The 26,293-nt window shown below is 45.0% G+C and overlaps 1 protein-coding gene across 2 annotated transcripts; it reads left to right on the top strand.

Moving 5' to 3' along the window:
* Positions 1 to 14: 14 nt before the first annotated feature.
* Positions 15 to 26,293, top strand: TRAF3IP1 (TRAF3 interacting protein 1). Of its 2 annotated transcripts, none has more exons than XM_053982663.1 (15): positions 15 to 216; positions 770 to 838; positions 2,160 to 2,321; positions 3,185 to 3,325; positions 3,470 to 3,922; positions 4,580 to 4,657; positions 9,083 to 9,158; positions 11,089 to 11,166; positions 12,897 to 12,975; positions 13,216 to 13,299; positions 13,617 to 13,728; positions 14,251 to 14,287; positions 14,797 to 14,873; positions 25,152 to 25,375; positions 25,813 to 26,293. In XM_053982663.1, the coding sequence occupies exons 1-15, from the start codon at positions 94 to 96 to the stop codon at positions 25,976 to 25,978; spliced, it is 1,959 nt and encodes a 652-aa protein (XP_053838638.1). In that variant the 5' UTR covers positions 15 to 93; the 3' UTR covers positions 25,979 to 26,293. The 2 variants fall into 2 exon arrangements, with proteins under 2 accessions (XP_053838638.1, XP_053838637.1); XM_053982662.1 differs by having other exon boundaries at positions 11,089 to 11,187.

The raw sequence follows: 26,293 nt of genomic DNA, 5'->3' as shown, positions 1-26,293 counted from the left end.
CCGGGAGCGCGGGGCCGGGGGCGGGCGGGCCCCGCCGCGATCCCGGTTCGAGCCCCAGCCCGGCCCGGCCCGGCCCGGCCCGGCCCCGCCGCGATGAACGAGGCGGTGTCGCGGCAAACGCGGGAGACCCTGGGCCAGGTGATCCGCAAGCCGCCGCTCACCGACGCGCTGCTGAGCAAGCCGCCCTTCCGCTACCTGCACGACCTGATCTGCGAGGTGGGTGCGTGTGGGTGGGACACCCGGGGGCACCTCGGGGCTGCCCCGGCGCTGTGGGGCGTGCCCGGAGCGTTGTGTGAATCACGGCGTTTTTGGGGCGCTGGGTGAGTTTGGGGGTGGGAAAGGCACGTGTGGCGGTAGGAAAGGGGGTCACGCCTGCAGAGGCAGGGTTAGGTGGGGTTTTGGGGGGGGAGTTCTGCCCGGTGAGGGTGGGGATGGCACAGGGTGCCCGGAGAAGCTGTGGCTGCGCCTGGAAGTGTCCCAGGCTGGACACTGGGGCTTGGAGCAGCCTGGGATAGTGAAGTATCAGAGAATCCCAGAATCCTTGAGGTTTGGAAAAGGGCCCCGAGATCTCTGAGTCCAGCCTGTGCCCCGTGCCCACCGTGTCACCACTGAGTGCCGCGTCCAGGCCTTCCTTGGGCACCTCCAGGGATGGGGGCTGCACTCCAATGCCTGGCCACCCTTTCCGTGAAGAATACATTTCCTGCTGCCACACAGGACTTACTGAGCAGAGGCTTTAAATGTTCTTGACTTACCCCATTCTGTTTTTTAGGTGATCAGAGTGACAGGTTTTCTGAAAGGACTTTACACGGATTTCGAGTTGAAGTCAGATAATGTCAAGGTGGGCATGGGACTTCCTTATTTATTTAGCTTTCAGTGTTTTTTTGCAACTTGCCACAGGGTTCTTTTGGTCTTTTTTGTGTTCAGCACCAAGGAGCTGTTGTTATTTTTGTGAAGAAGTTGTAAAAGTTCCTGCACTGTGGGTTATAATATGCTTTCCATGGAATGAACACCTATAGATCTGTGTCCAAACTTCTGGTTTTAAAGAGTCTCGTGGTCTCTCAAGAGAATCCATGGCCCTTAACTTATTGCTCTGTGTATTTGTGTGTATGTACAAATACATATATAGATATGGTATATAGATATATACATTAAATATCTGTGTTTAATATCCCAGGACTCACCTGTCTAGGATATGCATTCCACAGTAGCTTTATTGCAGTATAAAACTGGCTGATTACTGAAAGAGGAGGTTAATATTATTACTGAAAACTCCTTAAGTCCAAGGGTGACTTTACTCTCTGTTTGCTGCTTTCCACTGATTTTTGGCTGAGCTGATGCTGAGTTCCCCAACTCCCAGTCCGATTTGGGAGCTCTGGTTGCTGATTCCTGGCAAACAAAGCAGTGTTTGTGTGTTGCCACTTAGGCAGCTGATCCCATGGTGTTTGTTTAATGTAGCAACTGGAGTGTGAGCTCTGACTTCTCATCCCTCCAGCCAGTTCTTGCACGTTTTAGTCACTGATTAATGTGTGTGTTTATTTCTGTGACTGCTCCTTCTGCTGTCAAGATAGCTAAAATTAAGTCATTTATAACTGAATTGCTGGGCTTTTTGATAGTGTCCTTGTTGACCCAAAAAAAGCAGATTTCCCAGCAGCTCCTGAGCAGGTCTTTGTTGCATCTACGTGCTGCTATGTCTCTGAGAATTTGTTTCACAAATTTTGTTCACAGCCCATAAGTCCATGGGGTTTTCCAGAGCTCGGGCAGAGGAAATCAAAATCCTGGAGTGTGGGGGAAAATGTCTCAGCCTTAAGTTCCTCTTCCCAAAACTGGTCAGGATGAAGACTCAGCTGCTTCCTTACTGTGATCTCTCTTGTAGAAGATCAGGAGAGTAATTTTTATCTGAGTAATCAACAGGAGAGAGCTGTAAGGAGGACTGAAATAATGAAGATTCCTTAATTGTGAGGACTTCTGTGAAATTTCACTTGGCTTTACTTTGTTTATTTGATCTTTTATTTTTTACTTCTGATTTTATGTAATCACTGGAAGACATAATTTCTGTTGAAGGGCAGTTGGGGCAGGTTGTTTGAAAAGTATAATTGTAAAACTAAAGCAAACATGATAGTTGTGGAGATAAAAGTTTCTCTTAATTGCTCTTTTACCAGGATAAGGATTCCAAAATCAACTTCCTTCAGAAGGCCATCGATGCTGTTGTGATGGTGACAGGAGAGCCACTGTCAGTGAAACCAGCACGAGTTGTGGCTGGACACGAGCCTGAGAAAACCAATGAATTCCTTCAGGCAATTGGGAGGTGTTGCTTAAATAAGGTAGGACAGAATTATACAGGTTTTATGCACACAGGGGACAGGAGCAGAGGGAACAGCCTCAGGCTGTGCCAGGGGAGGCTCAGGCTGGACAGCAGCAGGAATTTCCCCATGGAAAGGGTGCTCAGGCCTTGGCAGGGGCTGCCCAGGGAGGTTTGGAGTGCCCATCCCTGCAGGTGCCCAAGGAACACTTGGACGTGGCACTCAGAGCTCAGGGCTGGTGACAAGGTGGGCACCAGTCACAGCTTGGACTCGATGACCTTGGAGGTCTTGTCCAACCCAAATGATTCCTTAATAATGCCTTAATTACCCCTCTACTGTCATTAATTGCACAGTAGAAACATTTTGTCACCTCTTAATAACAATAACAGCAGATAGAGAGTTCATGATCTTTAGCAAGAGTTTGAGCCAGCTTCCCACACAAATGCATTCTGAATAGTAAGGATTTTATTGTTCACTGTTGTTCACCTTATTTGTTTGTCTTTAACAACATTTAGTAGATTTGAAGCACAAAATGAAGCTTCAGAACCTTTAACATTTTGGGATACAGATGCATGACTTAAACAACCTTACTTACTCACTTACTCACCTTTGGCTTTATCTCCTTTCAGTCAAATCTCTTAATCATGGAATGAAAGTCATTTCTCCAGTGTGCTTTTTTTGATTACGGAAATACAATAATGGCAAAATTTGATAACTGGTTAAAAACAACTGCAGGAGCTGTTCTTACACCGAATTATTGCATTCTTTCACAGAATTATTATGTTTTTACACTGAATTGTTACAACCTTAACATAATAATTACTACATTAATTATTTAATGAAACAATTTACTCATTTCAGTGGTGTTTTTCTGTTCCTTTCAGTTGTCCAGTGATGCTGCTGTAAAAAGGGTCTTGGCTGGGGAAAAAGCTGATGCTAAAGGGAAACCTCCACCCTCTAAACCTCGAGACAAAGAAAGCAGAGAGCCCAAAGCAGAAGAACAAAAAAGCCATAAGGATAAAGAGGTAGCATTTGCATTTTGGGGGAGGTACTGGGGTACCATGATTTATTTGTTTGGGGTATTTTTAGCATTTTTGTGTTTGTAGAGCCACTGTGTGATTGAGTTGCCATGTGTCGGAATTAATTTTTAGTGTTTGCTTTTTCTTTAGAGCAGAAGAGACACTGAAATTAAAGACAGGAGCTCCAGCAGAGACAGAAAACCCAAAGGAGATTTGAAGGAGAGCAGAGAAGGAGAAAAGGAGAGGGATAAACAGAAGAATAATGAAGAGAGACACAAAGAAACTGAAAGAGACACCTCAAAGGAAGGAGAAAAACAAGAGAGGGAAAGAGGCAAAAGCAGAACGACCAAGCAAGGAAGGGAAACAGAAAAAAACAAAGGAAAAGGAGACCCAGAGCGAGGAGACGACCTCAGGAATGATAAAGGACAGGAAAGAGAGAAAAGACATGAAGGAGGAAGAGAAAAGGACAGGCTGAAAGGAAGAGACAAAGATAAGGCCAGAGACAGAGAAGGAGAGAAAGACAGAGAGAGAAGAAGAGATCGGGACAGAGAAGAAAATGGGGAACATCTCAGGGAACATGGAAAGGAGAAAGCAGAGAAAAAGGTAATTGAAATGTTACTTTGGGGAAGAACTTTACCCACGCTGTGGTTGGGATTGTGTTTCCTCCATTGGTCTTCCGTGTTTGTATTCCTGATCATTCAGCAGGAAGGGACCTTGTTCCAAACCCCTGCCATGACAGGGACACCTTCCACTGTCCCAGGCTGCTCCAAGCCCCAGTGTCCAACCTGGCCTGGGACACTTGCAGGGATCCAAGGGCAGCCACAGCTGCTCTGGGCACCCTGTGCCCAGGCCTGCCCACCCTCACAGGGAACAATTCCTGCCCAGTATCCCATCCATCCCTGCCCTGTGGCAATGGGAAGCCATTCCCTGTGTCCTGTCACTCCAGGCCCTTACCCAAGTCCCTCTCCATCTTTCTTGTTGGCTCCCTTCAGGTGCTGGAGGGCCTTCTCAGAGTTGGAACTGAATGGTCTTTAAGGTCCCTTCCTACCCAAACCATCTAGGATTCCTGGATATTCTAAAGATTACAGGCCCTAAAGTGCCCCAAGAGCCACCTCTTCATTGCCTTTCATTTTGTTACTCTTCTATTTCTACTTCCTCAAAATACTTCCTATTCTGCCTTTCTCGTCTGTTGGTAGAAATTCAGGATTGATGGGCACCAAAATGCTTCTCTTGAATCTAAACCAGTTCATTTCTTTCCAGCCCTCAGATTCTGAAGAATCCATGCATAGAAAACCACAGAGGCCAACTAAAGACAGCAAGTGCCAGCCAGACACTGAGGTTAGTAGTGGAGGAGGAAGGAATAACCAAAGTGTTGCATTTTGATTTGGGAATCTGCTCAAAAACAATGTAGGGTTGAAAAGTGGGTAAGTAGCAAGTTTTAGGGCTGGGAAATACGTGAAGTAGACGCTTCCCTGGGTTTTTTGGTTGTTTATTTATTAAAAAAATTCTCTGAGCTTGGACCAAAAAAAAAATCTACTCAATTTATTTCATTTTGCAGTTTTTATTTCTTTGTATTCATATTTTGGACACTTCTTAGGATCACAGACTGGTTTGGGTTGGGAAGAACCTTAGAGCTCATCTCTTCCAACCCCCTGCCATGAGTTTTCTTTATTCCTGAGAATCTTTCCTGGAAAGCTGATAGGGTTTTTGTATTTGTTTTTGAATTTTAGCAGAAGTTACTGTTTTGGAAAGAAAATGAGTCCAGTGTTGTTTCAGGGTCCATGGTTTGCAGCTGGAAGAGCAGCTCAGTGCCTCTGTGCAGGAGCTGCTGCTTGTGTCACCATTGTGCCTCCATCTGCTGCTTCCTGATGACCTGAGGCAGTTTGGGGAATTATGGAGCCACGTGGCCAAATGTTTAAAGAGGGAGACTTCAGTAAATGAACCTAAAGCAGCACAGGCTGAGGAAAAACCAGCAGGATCCCAACTCTAGCAGGAGTCTCTGGGCCCACTGTCATTATTGTGTCTTCCCCGTGAGATGACAAATTTATGGCTCTTCCTTGACTCCAGTCCATCCAAACTCTTTAAGTTATTGGCACTGGGAGGGAGAGCTTATAAAATAAGTTTGTTTTTTTTTTTAGCCTCCAGCAAATACTCATGGCCAAGTCAAACTTCCTGCAAATTTGGTCTCTAATGGAAATTCTGAGCCTCATCCCAAACTCTCATTGTGCTCTTGGGCACCACAATAATGCAGTGGGGCAGTAAAGTTTCATTTCCCCTCCTAAGTGCTTTTGGGAGGGATTCCAAAGCTTTGGAATCATTACCTGAAATCCAAGTGACATTCCTGCTTCTGCCTGCTTGTGTAACAGCAGAGGCTGCTTGTTTCTGAGATGATGAAAACACAAACTTGAGAGCAGAGCATGGCAAATGGCATCATTTTAAAGCTGTGGCAGGGAGAGATGACATAAAAACGTGCCTAGTGAATTTTGGGAGCTGAGATAGCTGCACAAAGTGATTTAGAGGAAATTCCAGCAGGAAATCATTGGAAATTGCATCCCATGGACTTGATCTTCATGGGGTTGATCTTCTGGTCCTCTCAGGAGTTTCCCAGCCTTTATTTCCAGGGATTTACCCCAATTTAACCACTGTGGCTCCACCTGAGTCACATGGCAGGGAAACAAATGTATTCAAAAGAAGGCAAACAACTTGGTGTGCGCATGAAGGATTGATTATGAATCGTGTTTTGTGGTCTCTGCTGCAGAATTAATAAATCTTCAGCATCTCTCTGTAGCTTTTTATATGTATTTTTTCTATAGATAGTTACAGAATATATCTGTTCACTATAATAGAAGTGAAACAGTTTGAGGCAGTACCCAACAAGTCAGCCTCTGGTTTTTTTTCCCCCTCAGGATTAACCTCTTTACCTTTTTACTGCATTTACTTTAGAGAACAGATCAATTTAGAGGTTTTTTTTTTTAGTATTCTACATGTACAGGAAGCTGTCACTTCAAGTTTAGTCCCTGACTTTGCTTAATGAAATTTTCTCTATTCGTGCAAATCTCAGTTTTTTTGCTGCTAATTATTGAAGCCAGCTTTCAAATCTACTTAAGGCTGACCTTTTTCTTTTTGTAATTTAAATGTAATTTTTCTGTTGCTAAAGAAACTCTTTGTGTTACCCAGTGTGCAGTAGTCATCACATGGGTATCCATAATTTTCTGGAGCTAGAAGAAAGCAGGGATAAGTAGGAATTAAGAGACATTTGGCTACCACATGGCAATCAGAAGCTGCCTCAAGGCTGGCTCTTGCATCCCGCAGTTTGGGATCAGGGTGGAGTCGTGTTCTGTTCACTCTCAGTCCATCTCAGGGAGAAATCTGATTTAAAATGACCTTTTGGACCTTCTAAATAATGAAGATCATTATTATTTAGACTTGACAAGAGGTGGGGGAGGTCACAGAGCATCTGGTGCTGGAAGTGGCTGCAGAACAGGTAAATCATTTCCCCCTGAGGCCAAACACCTTGGAAAAGTCTCTTCCATGTTTCCCATGGCAGCTGGAGCTCTTGGCTAAAGCTTTCTGTAATATCCTGTCATTTCTGGCCACTTGCAGAATGGGTTTGAATTTGCCCTGCAAACTCTATTGCTCTGGAAGTGGTCACTTAAAGCAGCCTCTAAGTCCTGCCTAATGAACTTCGGTTCCTCTTGGAACTTAGGTTATGTAATGAAACTGTGGAATTAAAAAAAGGACAGCAGAGAGAATCACTTCATGGAAATCTGCAGGATGTGGCTAAAATATTTCTGTTCTGGAGCTGGGAATGTCCCTCTCTCTTTGGTATCACTACATCAGAAATCCATCATTTAAACTGCTTTAAAACCAGAGATTTTCCTAATCTCTCTGTGTTTGAGTTTTAATTTGCAGGATCTAATACCAATAGAACATCATCTTGAGAGACTTTAGGTAAGGAAAAGAGAATTGATTGCTATTTTCCTAATAAGTCTTATCAACACAGCACTCAAACTGGCCTTAGTAAGTGGAGGTCTTTCCTTGTATGTGGTTTTACTTATATAAAATTGTACCTGGACGTTTTCTGTTGTAGAGATGGAAAGATACCTCCTGGCACTGTGGATTTAATGAGAAGAAAAGTACTGTGGAGGGTTGATGGAATGAAATTGCTTAATTCTTATTCTTAATAATTCTTATTTATTTTTAATTAATTCTTATTTATTATTAGAGACTTAATTCTTATTTATTATTAGAGAACCATCAGCAGAGCTGATGAATTAGAGGGGGGAATCACAGTGCCTTATTTTATAATGAGCTCTGAAACACCAGCAAACATTTGCTTCTGTCTCGGTGTGAAATTTGGCCTCTTTAAAGGTTAATAATGAGCACAAATCAGCAGCCTGGATGGTTTGCAGAAGGCTCTGGATCCTCTCCATGTGGAAACATAATTACTCAGGACTGGGAAGGGTGCATGCATCCATCAAGGATTCTGCTGTAATGTGTTTTTCCAGGATGGTGTGAGATGAAGTGCAATATTTCCCTTTAATGGCTCCGGTGGCTGCTTTTCAAAGTCTTGGAGGGGAATAACCTCTTTTATCTCCCTTTGGAAAGTGCCCCAATCATAAATATTGCAGGCTTTCTGTTTTTGTGTGCTGCCATAGCGAGTAAACGTCAGCTTTCACCCTGCACCTGCTGCCAGGCTGCACATGTGGCTCCACAAAATTCTGCTTGTAGCCACATAAATAAATGACCAAATCCCCTCTTGCAGCAGCCTCAGCACCTACTGGCAGCTCCCTCCCCACCTGTGCTAATAATGACCTCACCCAGAGAGCTGCTGGGGCTGCAATGTGCCAGATGTGCTCCTGGTGGGGTAAGAGCTTTCTTTTCCCTCCTTCCCCAGAGCTGGGCTTGTGGACGTTATTATGGAGAATTAAAGTGAAGATGAACCACTTCAAGATTGGAATTCTGTCTAGTTTTCCTTAGAACATGCCAGAATTTGTAAAGAGGAAAAACGCTTCCTTCTGGTGGAAGGTTTCCCTGCCCAGGACAGGGGGTGGAAGGTGATGAGCTTTAAGGTCTCTACTACTCAAACCATTCTTTGATGGCATAAAAATGGCAGAATTTATGATTCTCAGGTTATCAATATGGAATTTTGGAGGTTTTTTCCAACCTTAATGATGGTTAGCAGGGCTGACAAAAAATCTTGGATGAAAACTGCAAAAAAAAAAAAAGCACATAAGGAAGGAGATCCTGGGAGGTGCTAAATGTATTTCAGAATTTGGGATATTAGGCAGGATTTTTATCCAGGGAAGTTGCCATTTAAGAAACAGTATGTGCAAGCCTGGTAGCACCAACTTTTTAAATCCTTGCTTCTCTTTTGGAATGAATGCAGCAGGTTGAAGAGGAGCTGTGTATCTGATGCAGCTGAAACACAGAGGTGATTGTAGGAATCGTCCTCCTTTTAATAACCTTTTTATTCCACAAGGGTGGATACTCTTAGTTCCCATTTGGAAGTTGTTTTTCCATCCAATACGTTCATATGAAAGAAAATAGCTGGCATTTATCCAGGAAAAAATATCCACAGGCTGTGAGGGAAATACAACGTAAATGTGTGCATCAATTCTTAGGTCAGTATTTGCTTGTATAATACTTAGAAAAGCAACACAAGGAAGTAAATTTTAAAGTAGATATAATGATATAATATTTAGATCTACTGTTATATAAATTTCTGGTCTTTTATTGTTTTGTTTTGTTTTGTTTTTCCAGAATGAAACTCCTGCAAGGATATCAAAGCAGCCTCCAGCAAAAGCATCGAGGCATCGCTCCAAGCCCGGAGGAGAAGGTAACCACAGGGAGGATATTGTTATTTCTATCAAATATGCTGGAGGGTTATTGACTAGGAATAGCAGAAATACTTAAATATCCCTGTTATTGTCAGGGTTTGGTTTGTACTCCCAGCCTGCATTTGTGAATCCAAGAGGAAATTTTCCTGCCTGGATTTGGGATATAGGAAGCGAGATTCAGTTCAGTTTGCTCTCATTCCCCATGCACAGTTGCAGATAGAAATTCAGCCTGCTTTTGGTAATTTCTGTGTAATTACTCTCTAAATGAGCTTTTGGACTTGTCTGCAACTATTTCTGACATTTAACATTTATTAAATGTTTACAGCAGAGCAAAGTGAAGGTTGAAATGGTTTTAATTTGGTTTAATAGACAGTTGGTCCAGGCTTTCCAAATAAATTATTTCTCTGTGGAGGTGCTTCCTTGCAATTATGTCACCAACATTTGTAGTTCAACCTTTAAATATTGTATTTAACACTGACTGGAAAGTGAATTGTCTTCAGAATATCCCAAATATTGCACATCAGGAGGAAAAGAATCTTAGCTTAGCACTGCCATCTCTTTGTGTAGGAAAACAAGAGGAAGAGCCTGGAGAAACTCCTGGATAAAGAATAAAAGTGGCTTGTACCCAGAGCTCAGACAAGCAGCAGTGGAACTGCAATTTCTGTCTGTATTTCAGTGCCTTTCCCCCTCCTCTTATTTCAGTGATTGGTCCTAATTGCCTTTCAGTGCTTTGTGCCCCTGGTATTTTAATTCTAAAGGAGAAGTCACTGTACACAAATCACTTTAATGTCTCTGTTCAGAAGATTCAGTGACACCTGTGAATTGATGCCTGTTAAAAACAGCCAGTTCTGGTTAAAAATTGGTGCTGTTTAGACTAATGAAAATCTTAATGCACTTAATTTTCCAATTTCATTATTATTAATTTATATAAAAAGATCATGTGTTGCTGGATGTCTTCCCAAGCTCCCACTTTTTTTTTTCTTTTTGGATTTCTGTTTTAGGTTTCCATGTGTCTGAGGTAAAATACTGGAGTTATATCAGTCCTGCTTTCAGGATAATGAATAACTCTGTTTGGGCACCTTAAATACGTTGGAAAAGTCCTGGCACTTGGGATCTGAATGTGTGTTAATTTAGGAGCCTCATTCAAATTGGTGCTAGAAAATTGAAATTTTTATGTCACATCTCCTGTGCTGTGAAGTCTGAGTAATTTGGCAGCTGAAAAATCCCTGTCTGGATTCCATTAAAACTGCAGCCTTATTTTACCGCTTAGTGATCCTTAGCTGATCCTATAACTTCTTTTAGTTGCCAAAATTTCAGTATTTGTTTTATATGGCACTAAACTGCAAGGACCTGACACACCCCATTTATGGGATTATACCTTCAAAACCAGAATCCAGTTTTCCTGATAAATTTAATACAGGGAATGACTTTAGGATGAGTATTTTAAGATACTCCTCTTTCTCTGATGCAGCACTCAAATTTTAGTTTATCAGAGCCAGGAATATTTTGGGGCATTACCCCTCTTTCTTTTCTGACACAGTGGGCTTGCCACAGGTGAATAACCCAGCGTGTAGGAAAACTTTCTGGAGCTGTGCTGATGCATGTTGCACACCGGTGGTGATGATCAGGACTTTCTATTTTATCTTCTATTAATTGGAAATGAATCAATGTACAACAGGAGGGAATGCCTCTTCTCTGTGGGCAGATAAATTATAGAGGTTTATACTGAATATTTCATCTTTCAGGAGTTCAGTCAGCACTCATTTAGAAAGTCTTTGTGCACCTTGAATGTGATTTATTGACGCTGAAGAGGGTTTATTAAACTAGGGTAGCCTTTAAAGAAGTCCTAGCAGGTATTTAGCATGGCTTTTTATTTTGAATTTTTATTGGCTCTTAGGTTTCATTTGACTATAAACTGGTTTGTTACAGGAGCTGTGGACACGAAGAGTGTGGCAGATGGGATTTCAGAGGATGGTGCTGCTGAGCTGCAGGAGAAAAATGAACCAGGTCTTGCAGAAAAACAAAAGGGTAGGGAAAGTTAAAGTGTGACTGCCATGGAAAGCCCAGCTGGAGTGTCTGGGTCAAATCCATGCAGCTAGATGATGTAAGGAGGGTGATTTTCACTTAATCTAAGTGCTGCCATGTGTTTTAATCACATCTGATTCATTTTCTGCCTTGAAAAATGTCCATCCCCTGATAAAGCAATTGCTTTTATTTTCTTTTTTCCTATTCTTCTGTTTTCCAAGAGGCAAATGCTGCACCTGAATCCCTTGGTGACTTGTTCTCTGGAAGAAGGGAATCTTTGCACGTTGCCTTTTTGTGCAACTATTTGGGAGTCTCAGCATGTGCATTTTACAGGATTCCAGAGGAAAATTCCATCCCTGCATTCTTTCTTAGTCCTCCATTTCCCCCCCAAGCTGGATGTAGCTCCCAAGACATGGATGTGTATCCAGCTACAACACACATGGAGCCATGGAAGCAAAGTGCAGGAGGAGGAGCTGAAATTGCAGCAAAAAGCTTTATTTTTGTTCTCTCCAGCTGCAGATGCTTGAGCCAGTTGGGAGGATGGATCCCATGGATGTGGGAGGTGTTCCCAGCCCACCTTTGGCCTCCAGGGCCTCGTGGCTGTGGCAGCCTAATGAAATATGGATGGATGGCCAAGACATTTGTGTGACCTTCCCCAGCTGGGAGAACTTCCGTGCGAATTCCCTTTCATCTCTCGGAGCTGTCTTGTCCATTGGAATGCATCTGGGGTGGGAAATAAATTATGTTATAATTGGGATGGATGTAAGAGGAGTACCCCCAGGTTCATTATGGATTTGGACTGGATCCCCATGTGTGGTGTAAGAACTAAATATTCAGGATCAGAAGAATAATGAATGTTGGAAAAGATGTCCAAAATCATCAGGTCCAACCTTTACCATCGAGCTCAACCTTTATTTTATTGGTTGATCTTGTTTTTCAGCTTTATTCACTAAGGCACTGTAAACCCCTCATTTTTTAGGTTCAGGACCTTTAAGATCCAAATCCAAGGCATTCCATGAGCCCAGGATTATAAAACATTTTTTATTAGCTGAAGTAAACTGATTTTCCTGGATCTTCTAGAGCATTATTTCTGTCTGCTTCAGTTACATTTTGTTGCAGAGCAACGAGGCCCTCTATCCTAATTTTCCTGGCCCTGAGAGTAGTTCCCAGGTTCTGGATGTAATTCCTGTTGTGTGCTTCATGCCTAACTTGATCAGATTGCAGAATAAATAGAACTTTTCTGAAAAATCAGTCTGTTTGTTATTTACAGATTAATTTGCCACAGGCTCAGTAACATTACAGTGACAAAAGAAACGTTGAAAATGTTTAACAGAAAAAAGTTCTTTTTAATAAATCAATTAATGATTTCTTCTTCTCTAATGCTTTTTTGCCTTTTCTGTGATGTATTACAGAATTTTTGAACATAATTGGTCTGAGTTTAGATGCTTTGAGTAGACTTCAGTCAAGGAGTAGCCACGACCTCAACCAAGAATCCCAGCAGGGGAAGATAAGAGGTTAAAGGAAACAAAAGCATTGAGTGAGATGACGTAATTTTCACAGAGCGGGAAATTTCACAATATTAAGAAACTTATAAAAATGAAGAAATTTAACTGTTTTTTTCAGTGCAGTGCTAAGATTCCAAATACTGTCATAAAAACCTGAGGTTTTCCTAGCCCAGCTAAGCCCTAGTTTTATATGGTTTTGTTTAATAGAAAGAGAAGCAGAGAACGCTCCTGACAAGCCTGAAAATGGGGAAGCACCTCCTGATGTCCCACCTCAGCCTGCCCAAAGGTGTGTTTCCATCCTTTCTTCCCTTCTCAATCCATAAACTGCTCCCATGGAATGTTACTAAAATTTTTGAGGAGAACATTGCATTTCCTCTCTGCATCCCATAAGGATGGTGTTATGGATAAGCTGAACTTGCTTTTCACTTAGAATGTTTGAATTTTTTTTTGTTTTTGCTCAGCAAAGGGCTTGTGTTGCTGTGTCACTTGTGAACATGATTTTTCCCCATTCCCGCTGTTCTTCCAGGCGGATTCCCCGTCCCGGCAGCGCAAGGCCGGCACCTCCACGAGTGAAACGTCAGGAGAGCACCGAGCTCTTAATCCCAGAAAGGTGAGGGAAGAGGGAGATGCAGAGGGGGGTGTTCCTTGGAGCACACCCTTCCCAGCTCCTCTGGCATCACCAGTTTGGGATGGTCACCTCATGGTGGGAACATGTGGAGTTCCCATCCCTGCAGTGTCCAAGGAAGGCCTGGATGTGGCACTCAGTGCTGTGAGTGGGGATTGCTCACAGGTTGGACTTGAAAAGCTTTTCCAGCCTCAGTGATTCTGGGATTCTGGGATCTTTTGATGGCTTTTAGTTGAGTTCAGTTTGTTCTGGACAGATCTCAGTATTTCCGTTCATTCCCCTCTTCCTTGTGTCCCTGACAGGAGCGGCAGCGCTAAAACGGCCCCGACCGTGCTCAGGGAGCAGCAGGTTTCTGATGAGGAGGACGAGCAGTTCGTGGTGGAGGCAGCAGAGCCCCTGCCAGAGATGCCAAAGGTCTGTTCCTGCTGCAGCTGACTGAACCTTTTTCCCTATTTTGTTTGGAATGTCCAGCCTGGAGAGGAGGAGACTCCAGGGAGAGCTCAGAGCCCCTTCCAGGGCCCAAAGGGGCTCCAGGAGAGCTGGAGAGGGACTGGGGACAAGGCATGGAGGGACAGGACACAGGGAATGGCTTCCCACTGTCAAAGGGCAGGAATGGATGGGATATTGGGAAGGAATTCCCAGCTGGGAGGGTGGGGAGGGGCTGGACTGTAATTCCCAGAGCAGCTGTGGCTGCCCCTGGATCCCTGGCAGTGCCCAAGGCCAGGCTGGATGGGGCTTGGAGCAACCTGGGACAGTGGGAGGTGTCCCTGCCCATGGCAGGGGTGGGATGAGATGAACTTTGAGGTCCCTTCCCACCCAAACCATTCCACGATTCCCTGACTTGTTGAAATATCCTCCAGCTGAATATTTTTGAATAGTTCCATATTACAGCAATGCCAACTTTTTGCAACTAAAGCTCTCTTCCTGCATGTGTAGGAGCCAGAAGTGGAGCTGGTTGAGGATCAAAAGCATGGTACGTTTGCTTTTATGTATATTTATACACATCTAGAATAAACCAAATGCTCAACACTTAAAGTGCTGAACAGAGCAGTAAAATCCCTCCTGAGGGAAGGAGTTTGCAACATTTGCAGGAAAACCAGCTTATTTACCCAGGCTTGCTTTCCTGTGCAGCTGGATTTACAACTGTGATAAGGACACATTTTCTATGCATCCTCAATGTCAGCAGGATTTAAAATTCTGCATAAAGCTCATAAATTAACGTTTCTTCAAGTGTCAGGTACAGCTTGTCAGCTCCGAGATACGAGGTTGGATTTAAAGACAAGTTCTAGAAAAGCTTGGGAGAAAAAAGGTCAAATAACAAATACATTGTGTGTCAGTGTTTAAAATACAAAATAAAATGCTGTTTATGTTGTTCTAAGATTTGTCTGCATTAAAAAGAACAGTTGGCTTTTATTTGTTTTCTGAATGTTTAAAACTGTTAAGTGTCCATCAGTGCTTAGAAAAATCCTGGTTTTTCAACAGGTGGGCTGGTGAAAAGAATCCTAGAAACAAAGAAGGATTATGAGGCATCACAGAAATCATCACAGACCACAGAGAGGGTGAGGTGGCAATGGCCTTCAAAGAACTGGGAGATGAGATGTTGCAATTGTGACCTTTTTCTGTGCTTTAAATGTGTTTTATTCCATCTGTGATCAAGCTTTTCTCTGTCATGTCTTGTCTTGTTTATGTAGTTTCTTCCACAGTTGAGAAGGGGAGGGTAGGTTTTGTTTTTGGCGGGTTTTGTAGGGGTTTCTTGTTGTTTTTTATCACTTAGAAAGTGTGTGGGAAGGATCTAGCAGTGAACACAAACCATAAGCAAAAGCTTGAGCCCCCCACATTTGAGTGTCTTCCTGTTGCAACAGAGAGCTCTGGCTTTGTCTACCTTGCAGAGCTCCTGGTATGAGAGGCAGCAAAGGCACTGAGATGGACTCTCTGATCCCATGGAAAGTTTCTAAATCCATTTTGGTGTGCTGGGGAGAGGCACTGAGGCACTGCAGTGATAAAAGTCTCATAAAATTAGACAAGTACATGATGTTTGGGGGAGGTGAATGCATTCCATGAGCTCTTATATCTTCCAATCACATTTATTTTAATCTCAATTCACTATTGTAGGGTTTTCCTACGTGGATGCTTTTCAGGAATGGTCTGTAGTGTTTGGTCTGTCAGCTGTTCACAGAGCTCTGTGAAATCAGTGGTGACTCCTGAAGACTCTTGAAGCAGACTCCTGTCTGCCTCTTTTGGCTTCCCTTTCTTTTCTAGCACGTTGAGAAAGTTGGGATGGCAGATCTGACTCTTGGGGGACTATCCTCCTTTCTGGAGTTTGGGATTGGCTGAGATCCAGGCCTGGAAGAAAATTCCTTTCATGTATTGCAAGGGCTGGGATTGATGAGCCCAGGTAGGGTTAGATGGGATATTGGGCAGCAATCCTGCCCTGTGAGGGTGGGCAGGCCCTGGCACAGGGTGCCCAGAGAAGCTGTGGCTGCCCCTGGATCCCTGGCAGTGCCCAAGGCCAGGCTGGATGGGGCTTGGAGCAGCCTGGGACAGTGGAAGGTGTCCCTGCCATGGCAGGGGGTGGGATGGATGCACTTTAAGGTCCCTCCCAGCCTGAATTCCTCTGGGATAATTCTACAACTGAAGAAACCGAACCCTTCTAGAAAGAGGATAACACCTTTAGATTGTTGCCCATAATCTGTTAGGAGTGATTTTAGCTTTACTCAACTTGCTAAATTGTATCCATTTGTTAGAAATGTGCTTCTTGTGGTGTCTGTGGTCTCTGAAACCCCTCTGGCTGCTTGGCATGAGTTTATCCAATGGGAAGATTTCTGCTTGGTGAAATTCTGCCTTTAGAGAATTGTTTGGAGACAAAGAAGGGTTCCAGGTTGATTCTGCTGTTTCTGCAGCAGCTCCAAAGCTCATTCCTGAGCTGGCACTTGAGCCCAAGCCGTGCAGCTGTCCCTGTTCCCGGGTTTATAACTAGATGGTGCTGTTGGATCATCAGTTCCCAGCTCAGTTTGGGAAGAGCATTAGGAATTCATGAATGCTGTCTCTCAGCACTCCCTCACCGTGGGCTGCCCTGTTTGGTGGTGTGTCCTGTCCAACACTGGGCATGGAACAGGATAATGGGGGAGGATTTACACAGTCACATGGATTTCAAGCTCAGGAAGCTTCCTCTGGTTCTGTGCTAAATTTTCTGGTTGGCTTTTTTTCCTACTGAGAGTAACAAACTAAAACAGTCCCTTTTTAACCCCTTAAATATTTTTAAATGGCCAATTGTGACCCTCTACAATCACTGTTAGTCCCCTTGCTGGTTTTCAGCCCCTGAAACATTCACTCAGCACTTGTTTGGCTTTTGTTGCACTTTTGGAGCCCTGCTCTGCGTTAGCCATGCCGAGAATAGACAACTAATTCTGGAAAAAAACCTGCTGACTTCCTAGTCCATCACGTGGAAACCTGCCCAAACTCCTGGAATACCATGGGATTGCCTGGCCAAGCAGCTGCTTGCTACTGCAGGAGGTTCCTCTGCTGCTCCTGCTTTTCAGAGTATGGTGTGGAAGTGGTTGGGATCCAGAGAGGAGTCTAGTCCTCCTGAAATTGTGATCCACAGAGAAGCGTGGTTTTCCTGGAATTGTGATCCAGAGAGGAGTGTGATTTGCCTGAAATTGTGATCCAGGCAGGAGTCTACTTCTGAAATTGTGATCCAGAGGGAAGTGGGATTTTCCTGAAATCCTGATCCAGAAAGGAGTGTCATTTTCCTGAAATTATGATCCATAGAGGAGTGTAGTTCTCTTGAAATTGTGATCCAGAGAGAAGTCTAGTTCTGAAATTGTGATCCAGAGAGTAGTGTGGTTCTCCTGAAATTGTGATCCACTGATAAGTGTGGTTTTCTTGAAATTGTGATCCAGAGATTTCCTGGCAGTACAGTTGAAGGGAAAAGATGATTAAAAATGCTTGGAGTGTGTGACAGGCACTTGACAGTTCAGAAAACAAGAGCTAGAGACACAGTTGAATCCTGGGAAATGATTTTAGAGAATGGAGTTGCTGTGACAGTAAAAGTAAAAAAAAAAAAAAAAAACCCACCAAATTTCCAATGTGGAAGCATTCCTCTGGGACTGCTTCTCTGTCTATTTAATTTGTTTTCAATCAAACTCTCCAGAAGTATCTTCTGCATCAGGATGCAACTGTATTCCAAACTCTTTTGTGCATCACAGAGTAAAATTAAGGGTGCTGCCATACTTTTGGAGTAAGGTATCCAAAAATCCAGGGAATACTTGAAACCATCTTCCTTCTGTCACTAGAATGTTCATCTTCCCTCATTTTATTAAACTTTTCAATACATCCAAAAGAAATTAAATGTTTTCCCACTTCTATTCATTAGTCTTTAGAGCCTTGATCTTCTGCCAGGTGGGAAAATGAAGAGGGAAAAAATAGCAGGCTGAGTGCTGGAACTTTTGGTTAATCCATTATTAACTCTCAGCAAAAAAATGATCAGTGGATCCACCTGATTTATTGGGGATTAATCAACCAGAAATGAGATGAAGTTGGTGGATTAATGCTTAATCCAAATGTAACGCTGGTGCCCTCTCAGGGATGTTTCACACCTTCCAGCTGCTGATGCCTGGGGAACATTTATTTATGTTAAAAACATTCCTCCAAAACCCTTTCTGTGCTGTGTTTCCCAAACATGCGTTTGCTTTTTAAGGAGTTTTAATAAAGGAAAAGAAGGGAGAAGGAAAGAAAACTGGGACTTTCATCATCTAGGTTTTGCATGTGCAGAAACTTAAAATAATATACACAATTTTGAGGTCAAACAAAGAGGTCATTCTGGAAATACACAAGATTTTTGCTGCCTTGATTAGCTGTGTTCAGCCTAACAAATTCCTAAAAAAACTTACTAAATGTATTTGTTTAGAATCTAAGCCTCTAATGTCAACCAGAGAAAGAAACAGATGTTCCATTTTGTATTCCACTTCATTTATTTGATGTGTGGAAAAACGTAGGCAGGTTATTAAATAGCTGAAGCAAGTGGGATAACAGAATTCCCATCTTTGCACTACCAAAAGGGCTTCAGAAAAGCAGCAGCTTGGAGGCTTCTGGGAGGAACAAGTGGTATTGAATAGCTCAGCACCTGGGCAATATTAACTTGAATTACCAGTGTGCTACATTATGCACTTCAGAGCTTAGGACAGATCTAATCAGTGCTGATTCTGTTTGTTTGAAGAGCTGCAGGTCACTGATTTTCACATTAATCCATCAGCTGCACATCTGGGTGTGCCCTCCAGTCCGTGCAGTGAATGTGCTGTGTTCAGCAGCTGGAGTCAGAAATGGCAGCATTTAGGTATTTGGAGGAGGCTCATCATTCTCACCACAGCATCCTGCCAGCCTGGTGTGTCCTCAGGAATGCTGACAGGGAGATGGAGGAGGAGTTACCCATGGAAGGGTTTTCACCTCTTTCACATCTCTGTTGATGGTGATGTGATGCTAATTCAGCAGGAAATCTCTGGTGCAAGCACACAGTTCCTCCGAAATAGGATTTTTAACCCAGCAGCTGAGCAGCACAGGAGCTCAGATGGAGGGAGTGTGTGCTCCAGGATCCTTACACACTGCTCCCAGCTCTCAGAGAACAAAAATGTGGCCCCCGAGCAGTTGTGCTGCAAGCTGTGAGCACAGGAACAGGGCTCTGGCCACTCTTGGGATAATCCTGGTGTCAGGGCTCCTTTGTGCCCCAAACCATGGAATTCCTGTCCTGTGGGTGCACTATAAATCCAAATGAGACAGCAGATGGATCTGTGGACACAAAGGATGTGTAAAAGTGCTGAGGCAGCTGTGGTTCTCCCCAGGAGAGGGTGCAGTGTGAAAAGGACACAGCACAGGGCCTGTCACATCTTTCAAGGTGCTGGGGCACAGCCTGGGGGGAGAGAAGTTGTTTAATACAAGGAGCAGGTTTATTCCAAGTCCTTTTTCACCAGGAAAGAGTGCTCTTTCGGCAGGAAGAGGTTCTGGACACAGGGAGTGTGAGGAGAGAGGGAAGGCTGGGCAGAACTGGCACCAGTGTGGCATCATGGGTGAATTAATGTCCTCTGCTATCACTAATTTCAGCTGGAATCATCTCCTGGCTTGTCTCCTCTGGCTCAGGATTCACAGAGCCCCTCTGCTCTGGAGGCAGGCTGGCAGAGCTGGGGGTGCTCACCTGGAGAGGAGAAGGCTCCAAGGGGATCTCAGAGCCCCTTGCAGGGCCTAAAGGGGCTCCAGGAGAGCTGGAGAGGGACTGGGGACAAGGCATGGAGGGACAGGACACAGGGAATGGCTTCCCACTGCCAGAGGGCAGGGATGGATGGGATATTGGACAGGAATTGTTCCCTGGCAGGGTGGGCAGGCCCTGGCACAGGGTGCCCAGAGCAGCTGTGGCTGCCCCTGGATCCCTGGGAGTGTCCAAGGCCAGGTTGGACAGGGGTTGGAGCAGCCTGGGAGCTGGAAGGTGTCCCTGTCCATGGAAGGGGGTGGAATGGGATGGGCTTTGAGGTCCCTTCCAAGTCAGACCATTCCATGATTCCATAATTTTGCTTTGTGTGCTGAATACTGCCCCAAATACAGGAGGTTTTGGGAACTGACTTCTCCCCAGGAAAGCAGGATGGATGTGTGGGCTGGAGTGGGTGTCCATCGACAGGTGAAAAGTCCAGCTCTTTTTGGAAGGATCAAGTATGAACTCCAGTTAATGTGGAAAACCACCACCCTCCAAAAAAAAAGAGACTGAAAAAACTCTCTTGAAAGAGCCATTCTTTTATTTTCTTGTGGAGCCTTCCAGCTCAGGAGCAGGTCAGACTGACTCTGGGAAGTGCAGTGATAAAGAACATTGTGTCTCCAACTCCTTGGCCTGTGCCTGAACCCCATACCTGGCATCAGCAGAAAAAGCATCCTGTTCATTTGAAATGCTTTAACATTTACTGTTTCCCCCCTGGTTCTGTGAAATAGTTTCTTATGGGGATCCCTGGTGGATAGTTACAATCTACTTAAAACACAGACTCTGTAAAAACCAGGAAAAGAAAACACCCTTTATGATCAAAAAATATATTTCATACAATAAAAAAAGCACCCCACCTTGTTGGTTTTGCACTGGATATATCCCAGTTACTTGTCCAAAATGAAGTTTCTGCCCTGTTCTGTAGAAAGAGGTGGGGGAAAATGGTGGAGCTCAATAAAACTGTGATTACTTGGGTCTGTTTTCCTAGTGGGACATAATAATAGTGTTAAAAGGGGCTGTAGAAACTATTGAAATGCTTGATGGATGCTTGTACTAATTTAATTGATATTTAAAAAACTTGTTAATTAAAAAAAAGAAACAAAGAGGAAGGTGTATAAAAGTAGGCAAATGCTGTTTCTTGAAATTCTGGTGGCTTCTGGAGCCTTGTTGAAAATTTCCACCTTCTTGATTAAAAAAGAAAATTCCTGCTTTCAGATTTCTCAGGTCGCTGCACCCGAGTCCACCTTGTGTTCTGCTCACATTGAGGTAATGGGAAAAGCAGCCTTTTTCCCAGGAATCCAAAGTAAACATTTATCTTGGTGCCTTATGAAAAACACGAAGGAAAGGAAACGTGTTGGGCCTACAGAAGTGATCCAGCCTTTTACACGGGGATAATTTATTGATTCTGGGGCTGTTGTGAAAGAGGAGTTGGTTGAGGTGTAGGGCCTAATGAAAAAGCCTGGAACAATTCGGATTCGGGCGTTTTGCTCCCGGCTGAAAATCTCCTGTTACGCCTTTGTGCAGAGTGAGCAAAGGTGGCACCCTGGGCTCGTACCGCCCACGTCGCTGGCTGCAGGAAACCATCTGCCATCATTCCAGAGGTTTTAACCCATAGCAGGAACTGTGGAGCTGGGAACAGGCACTAATGGATTTCTCTCCCCTTAATTATTTAAAATCAGCATGAGTTGGCAAAGCTTGAGAGTGTCACAGTGATAATTCTGAGCCTTGAGCTGCAGGATGTGAAATCGTGGCTGTCTCATCCCTGGAATGTCCCAGGCCAGCTTGGATGGGCTTGGAGCAACCTGGGATAGTGGAAGGTGTCCCTGCCCATGGTGTGGCTTGGAACTGGATGGGCTTTGAGGCTCCTTCCCACCCAAACCACTCTGGGATTCTGGGATCATTAGCACAGGTGTTAATGAGACAAAGAATTGATGGTGATTTTCAAGGTTTGAGCTGCTGTGTCTTCTGGTTGGGAAATCTTGGGAGGAAATTTTTCTTGGATTTTCCTGAAACTTGGGAGTTCTTATACCACTTCAATATCATATGTGTTTCAAGGACACTTCCTAATTTTTAAATTTCTTTTGGTTTTATTTTAAACAAGCCTATTGATGAACGTGAATGAATAATATCTACTAGATTTTTATTTCAAATAATGTTTAATAGATTTTTTTAGTGGTGTTATGTTTCAGTTCTTGCAATGCCAGTCTTCTCCAACCGTGGCAATCCTGTTATTCCATGACTGACTTTGGATTGCATAATACTTTCTCCTTTTAATCTCACTTTTGAAGTATTCAACTGCACAAAGAACATGCTGGAGTTACAGGGACACTGGAATTAATTTTCAGTATTTACTAATACACTTTAAGAAACTGATTCATGAAAAATATTCCATTTTTTTTGTATTTCACTTGAGCTTTTCAAGCAGCTGTGTATTTTAGCCTGGAATACTTCAAATTGTGAGCTGGACCTGTGTTTGCAGACCTGTGTAGATCTGTATATAGATATATTCTGTATCTAAAGCATACTATTCTGGTTTGCTTCTTTACTGAATTGTGGGATTTTAATTTCTGTTTTATTTTTTATTTTGATCCTATACTTCCCTGTGGAGGCAAGTGGGGCTGCTTGGTCTGTCTGGGTATTGGAGAGGTCATGGCAGCATTACAAGGATGGGAAGTAGAATCACAGAATCATTTGGGTTGGCAAAGATCTCCAAGGCCATCCAGTCCAGGCTGTGACTGATGCCCACCTTGTCACTAGCCCAGAGCACTGAGTGCCACATCCAGGTGTTCCCTGAACACCTCCAGGGATGGGCATTCCACACCACCCTGGGCAGCTCATTCCAATTCCTGACCACCCTTCCGATGGGTGCTGATGTCCACCCTGAGCCTGCCCTGGCCCAGCCTGAGGCCGTTCCCTCTCCTCCTGTCCCTGTTCCCTGGAGCAGATCCCGACCCCCCCGGCTGTCCCCTCCTGTCAGGAGCTGTGCAGAGCCACAAGGTCCCCCCTGAGCCTCCTTTTCTCCAGGCTGAGCCCCTTCCCAGCTCCCTCAGCCTCTCCTGGGGCTCCAGCCCCTTCCCAGCTCCGTTCCCTGCCCTGGACACGCTCCAGCCCCTGGGTGTCCCTCTGGCCGGAGGGGCCTCAGCAGGGCCAGCCCCGGGGACAGTCCCTGCCTGGGGCTGTGTCACACCGCGGCTGGCACAGCCCGGGGCCATCGGCCTCCTGCCCACCCGGGCTCGTGTTCAGCCCTGTCACCAGCACTGCCGGGCCTTTTCCAGCTTCCCGGCTGCTCTTCCCTGAGCTGCGGTGTCCCGCGGGGCTGTTGTGGCCCAAGGGCAGGACCTGGCCCTTGGCCTTGCTGACCCTCGGCCCATGGATCCCTCTGCAGAGCCTTCCTGTCCTCCAGCAGATCCACATCCCACCAGCTCCGTGTCTGCAGCTTCCATCCCCTCATCCTTGATAAAGATAAAAATATTAAACAGGACTGGGCCCAGTACTGAGCCCTGGGGAACCCCACTGGTGACCAATCCCAGCTGGACATGGCCCCATTCCCCACCCCTCTCTGGGCCAGGCCATCAGCCAGTTTTTATCCCTTGAGGAGTGCACTTACCAAGCCACGGACTGCCAGCTTTTCCAGCAGAATGCCTTGGGAAACATCCCAAAACTTGGCATTTGGAAAATAGAAATGAAGCAAGTTTTCACACAACAACCCTCAGATAATGGATTGGCTGAGTCTTCTCCCTTCTGAGAGAGCTGGATGTGAAATAAATTCCTTATTTTTTGGCTGAGCCTTCAGATAATGGATGGCGGGGAGGAGAGTGGTGAGGGTTTGGAGCACTTAGGAGAGGAAAAACAAGGGAATAGGATGTCTTCCTGGGAAGCTCTTGGACCTGATACAGCTCTGCTGATGGACTGGAGGTGCTTGTCTGCACAGTTCACTTGCCAGCTCCATGTGGAAAACGCAGTGCTGTGGATTGAACCTTCCCTCTGGCTTTGGTGGAGTACAGAGCAGGAAAAGGAGTAGAAAAAGAGTCAGGATAGAGAGAGAAGGGTTTGAAACGCTGTGAGATCGCAGCTCTTCCATCCTAAAGGACAGCAAAGGCATGGATGGTTCCAGAAAAGCCCTGAATCCTGTGGCTGGTGTGGTGTAATGGAACACCTGCTGCTGTGAGGGAGGCACGGCCTGAACAGGAGGGAACTCGGGGCTGTGTTGTTTTTAACAGCTCAGCCAGCTCTCGTGAGGTGACTTCAGCAGCGTTTGTCACCTCAGCCCAGCTCCTAATGGAACCATGCAAACAGGAACTCCCAGTAGAGTCAGAAATGCAGCATTCCCTGCGCCGTGTGTGTGGCACAGCGTGGGCAGCAGCCCCGAGCGAGGCTCAGCCTTCAGATCTTCGGCGAAGCCTTCTCCTCGCACACATCTGTCCGTGTCCCCAGTCCTCCAGCCAGCCCAGGGCTGCTGAAGTGTGCTTGGCAGGAGGCCCTGTAGCCTCCAGAAAGCCAGCTGAGCAAACAGCCCCAGCTCGCACAGGAAGCCAGGCAGTTGGGAGGAGGGCAGGAGGGGACAGCGGGGCGGGTTCCCCGTGCCAGCACTGCCACCTCTGTGTTTAGCAGGAATTGTGCCTAGGAATTGGCTCGCCCTCTGGTTGGGGTGGCAGGGAAAGGCCTTTTTAGTTGTTTGGCATAAAATAAACGAACAGAATTACTTTAAATAAACTCCACTTCAAGCTCTGTGTGTCTGGCTTTGGGGATTTGACCTGCAGGAGTGTTGGAAAGAAAGAAAAACGAGGTTGTTTTTTCTTCATGGAGGAGAAAATCCCAGTGGGCTTTTCCTTAATGGCTTTGCTGGAATAAGATTATTCCAGTGTATTAGCAGCGTGGCATCACTCTGCTCTTTTTACAGCATCCTTTTGCTCCTGCTGGCTTTGCCACTGGAGCAAGCTCTGAATTTGACTTGCAGTGAGCTGAGAGGCCTCAGGAGCTGCACCATGGAGACTCTGCTGGCTGCACATGAGGGAAGTAGCACAAGCCCAAATTCCTTTGGCGTAGTGGGGTTTATGGAGGCCACACCTGCAGCCTGTATGGTTTTACAGCCGTGAACAGGAGTGCAAGGCAGGGAGTAACCATGGCTGTTCTTGCTCTGAAGTGCTGTTGTTGGGAGCAGCATTAGGAGCTGGAAATCCAGATATGGACAGTGGAGGGAGAGAAGCATCTTGAAGGGGCTGATGCAGAGAACTCAGAGGAGGCCGTGCCCTGGAGCTCCCACACAGCAGCACAACTTGATGCTGCTTTCAAAGCTTGCCCAGAAAGCTGTGGCTGCCCCATCCCTGGAAGTGTCCCAAGCCAGGCTGGACAGGGCTTGGAGCAACCTGGGATAGTGAAAGGTGTCTCTGTCCGTGGCAGGGGGTGGGATGGGATGAGCTCTAAGGTCCCTTCCAACCCAAACCATTCTGTGATTCCACAATTCTTCTCTTCCATTTCAAACTGTCATAAACACTTCTCCAGCTCCTTCCCTGTTTGCAGTCTCCAAACATCCTTCGTTCAGCCTGCAGCAGCAGTCTTCCCTAATTCTGATGCTTTCCCTGTTTGTCCCTTCTGTTAGGAGAAGCCAATTGTCTCAGAAGCATCCAGGAAGAGGGAGAGAGACTTGGTAGCCAAAGAAATCGAGAAGTTCCAGGGGTCCATTCAGACTGTGTGCCAGCATGTTTTCAGGCTGGGCAGGACGGTGGATTACATCCAGGAGGACATGGATGCCATGAGGAACGAGCTGCTGATGTGGCGCCAGGAGAACAGGGAGCACGCAGAGGCTTTGCGGAGGGAGCAGAGGTGAGTGGGGCCAGAGGCAGCTGGGCTTGTCTCTTGAGACAGGCTTTAGGGACCCTTAAAACTTACAAACAATGTAAATATTGAACCCATGGCAGGAGTGCATTCCTAAATCCCAGCCTGCTCTTTGTGCCGTGGATTCATTGCGTTCTGGTGTGAGTGACAGTTGTTGAAACAGCTTCTGTGGCCTTACTTGTCTCGCACCAGAACATGAATCCATTGGAGCACCTTGGGATAGTGGAAGGTGTCCCTGCCCGTGGCAGGGGCTGGAACTGGGTGGGCTTTAAGGTCCCTTCCAGCCCAAACCATCCTGGGATTCTGTGATTCCATGGAATACTTTGCAGACTTTCAGGTATTGAAATGTATTTTCTTGGAGGATTAAATAACCTGAAGCACCTTGAAAGTTTCCAACAACATCACATTCCTTGTGTCTCTTCCAGCATCACAGACAGCACTCTGGAACCACTAAAAGCTGAGCTGGCTGAACTGGAGCAGCTGATTAAAGACCAGCAAGACAAGATCTGTGCTGTAAAAGCAAATACTTTAAGGAATGACGAAAAAATCCAGAGGATGATTCTTAGCATAAATGTGTCTTCAAGAAGGTGAAGAAGATGGAAAAGAAATTAAAGAGCCTTAGGACTCACTGACTGACATTGTTACCAAAAAACCAAAACCCAAATAGCAGACATGCCTTGTTCAGATATAGAATGTTTAGGGACCAGAACCCTAAAAATGTTACAAAAAACTCTGTTATTGCATTGATTTTTAGATGTTGATATTATGCAGGATAAAATGATATTCATTTGAATGCTAAAGTTGCAGAGCTGTTAAAAGAACTTGTTTGTTTGTTTGTTTAAGGATAAAATGATATCCACTTGAATGCTCAAGTTGCAGAGCTATTAGAAGAACTTGTTTGTTTAA

The sequence above is a fragment of the Vidua macroura genome, chromosome 7, assembly GCF_024509145.1.
Source record: "Vidua macroura isolate BioBank_ID:100142 chromosome 7, ASM2450914v1, whole genome shotgun sequence".
In the NCBI taxonomy this organism is placed as follows: domain Eukaryota; kingdom Metazoa; phylum Chordata; class Aves; order Passeriformes; family Viduidae; genus Vidua; species Vidua macroura.
The sequence above is the reverse complement of the archived record's forward strand: the minus strand, read 5'-3'. Positions and strand labels throughout refer to the sequence as shown.

What these genes read in the sequence shown, in the direction of transcription:
- TRAF3IP1 (XM_053982662.1), top strand. Translation starts at nt 94, where the DNA reads ATGAACGAGGCGGTGTCGCGGCAAACGCGGGAGACCCTGGGCCAGGTG. An exon ending in TGAAGTCAGATAATGTCAAG is followed by an intron (nt 839 to 2,159) that starts GTGGGCATGGGA and finishes CTCTTTTACCAG; the next exon opens with GATAAGGATTCCAAAATCAA. An exon ending in GGAGGTGTTGCTTAAATAAG is followed by an intron (nt 2,322 to 3,184) that starts GTAGGACAGAAT and finishes TGTTCCTTTCAG; the next exon opens with TTGTCCAGTGATGCTGCTGT.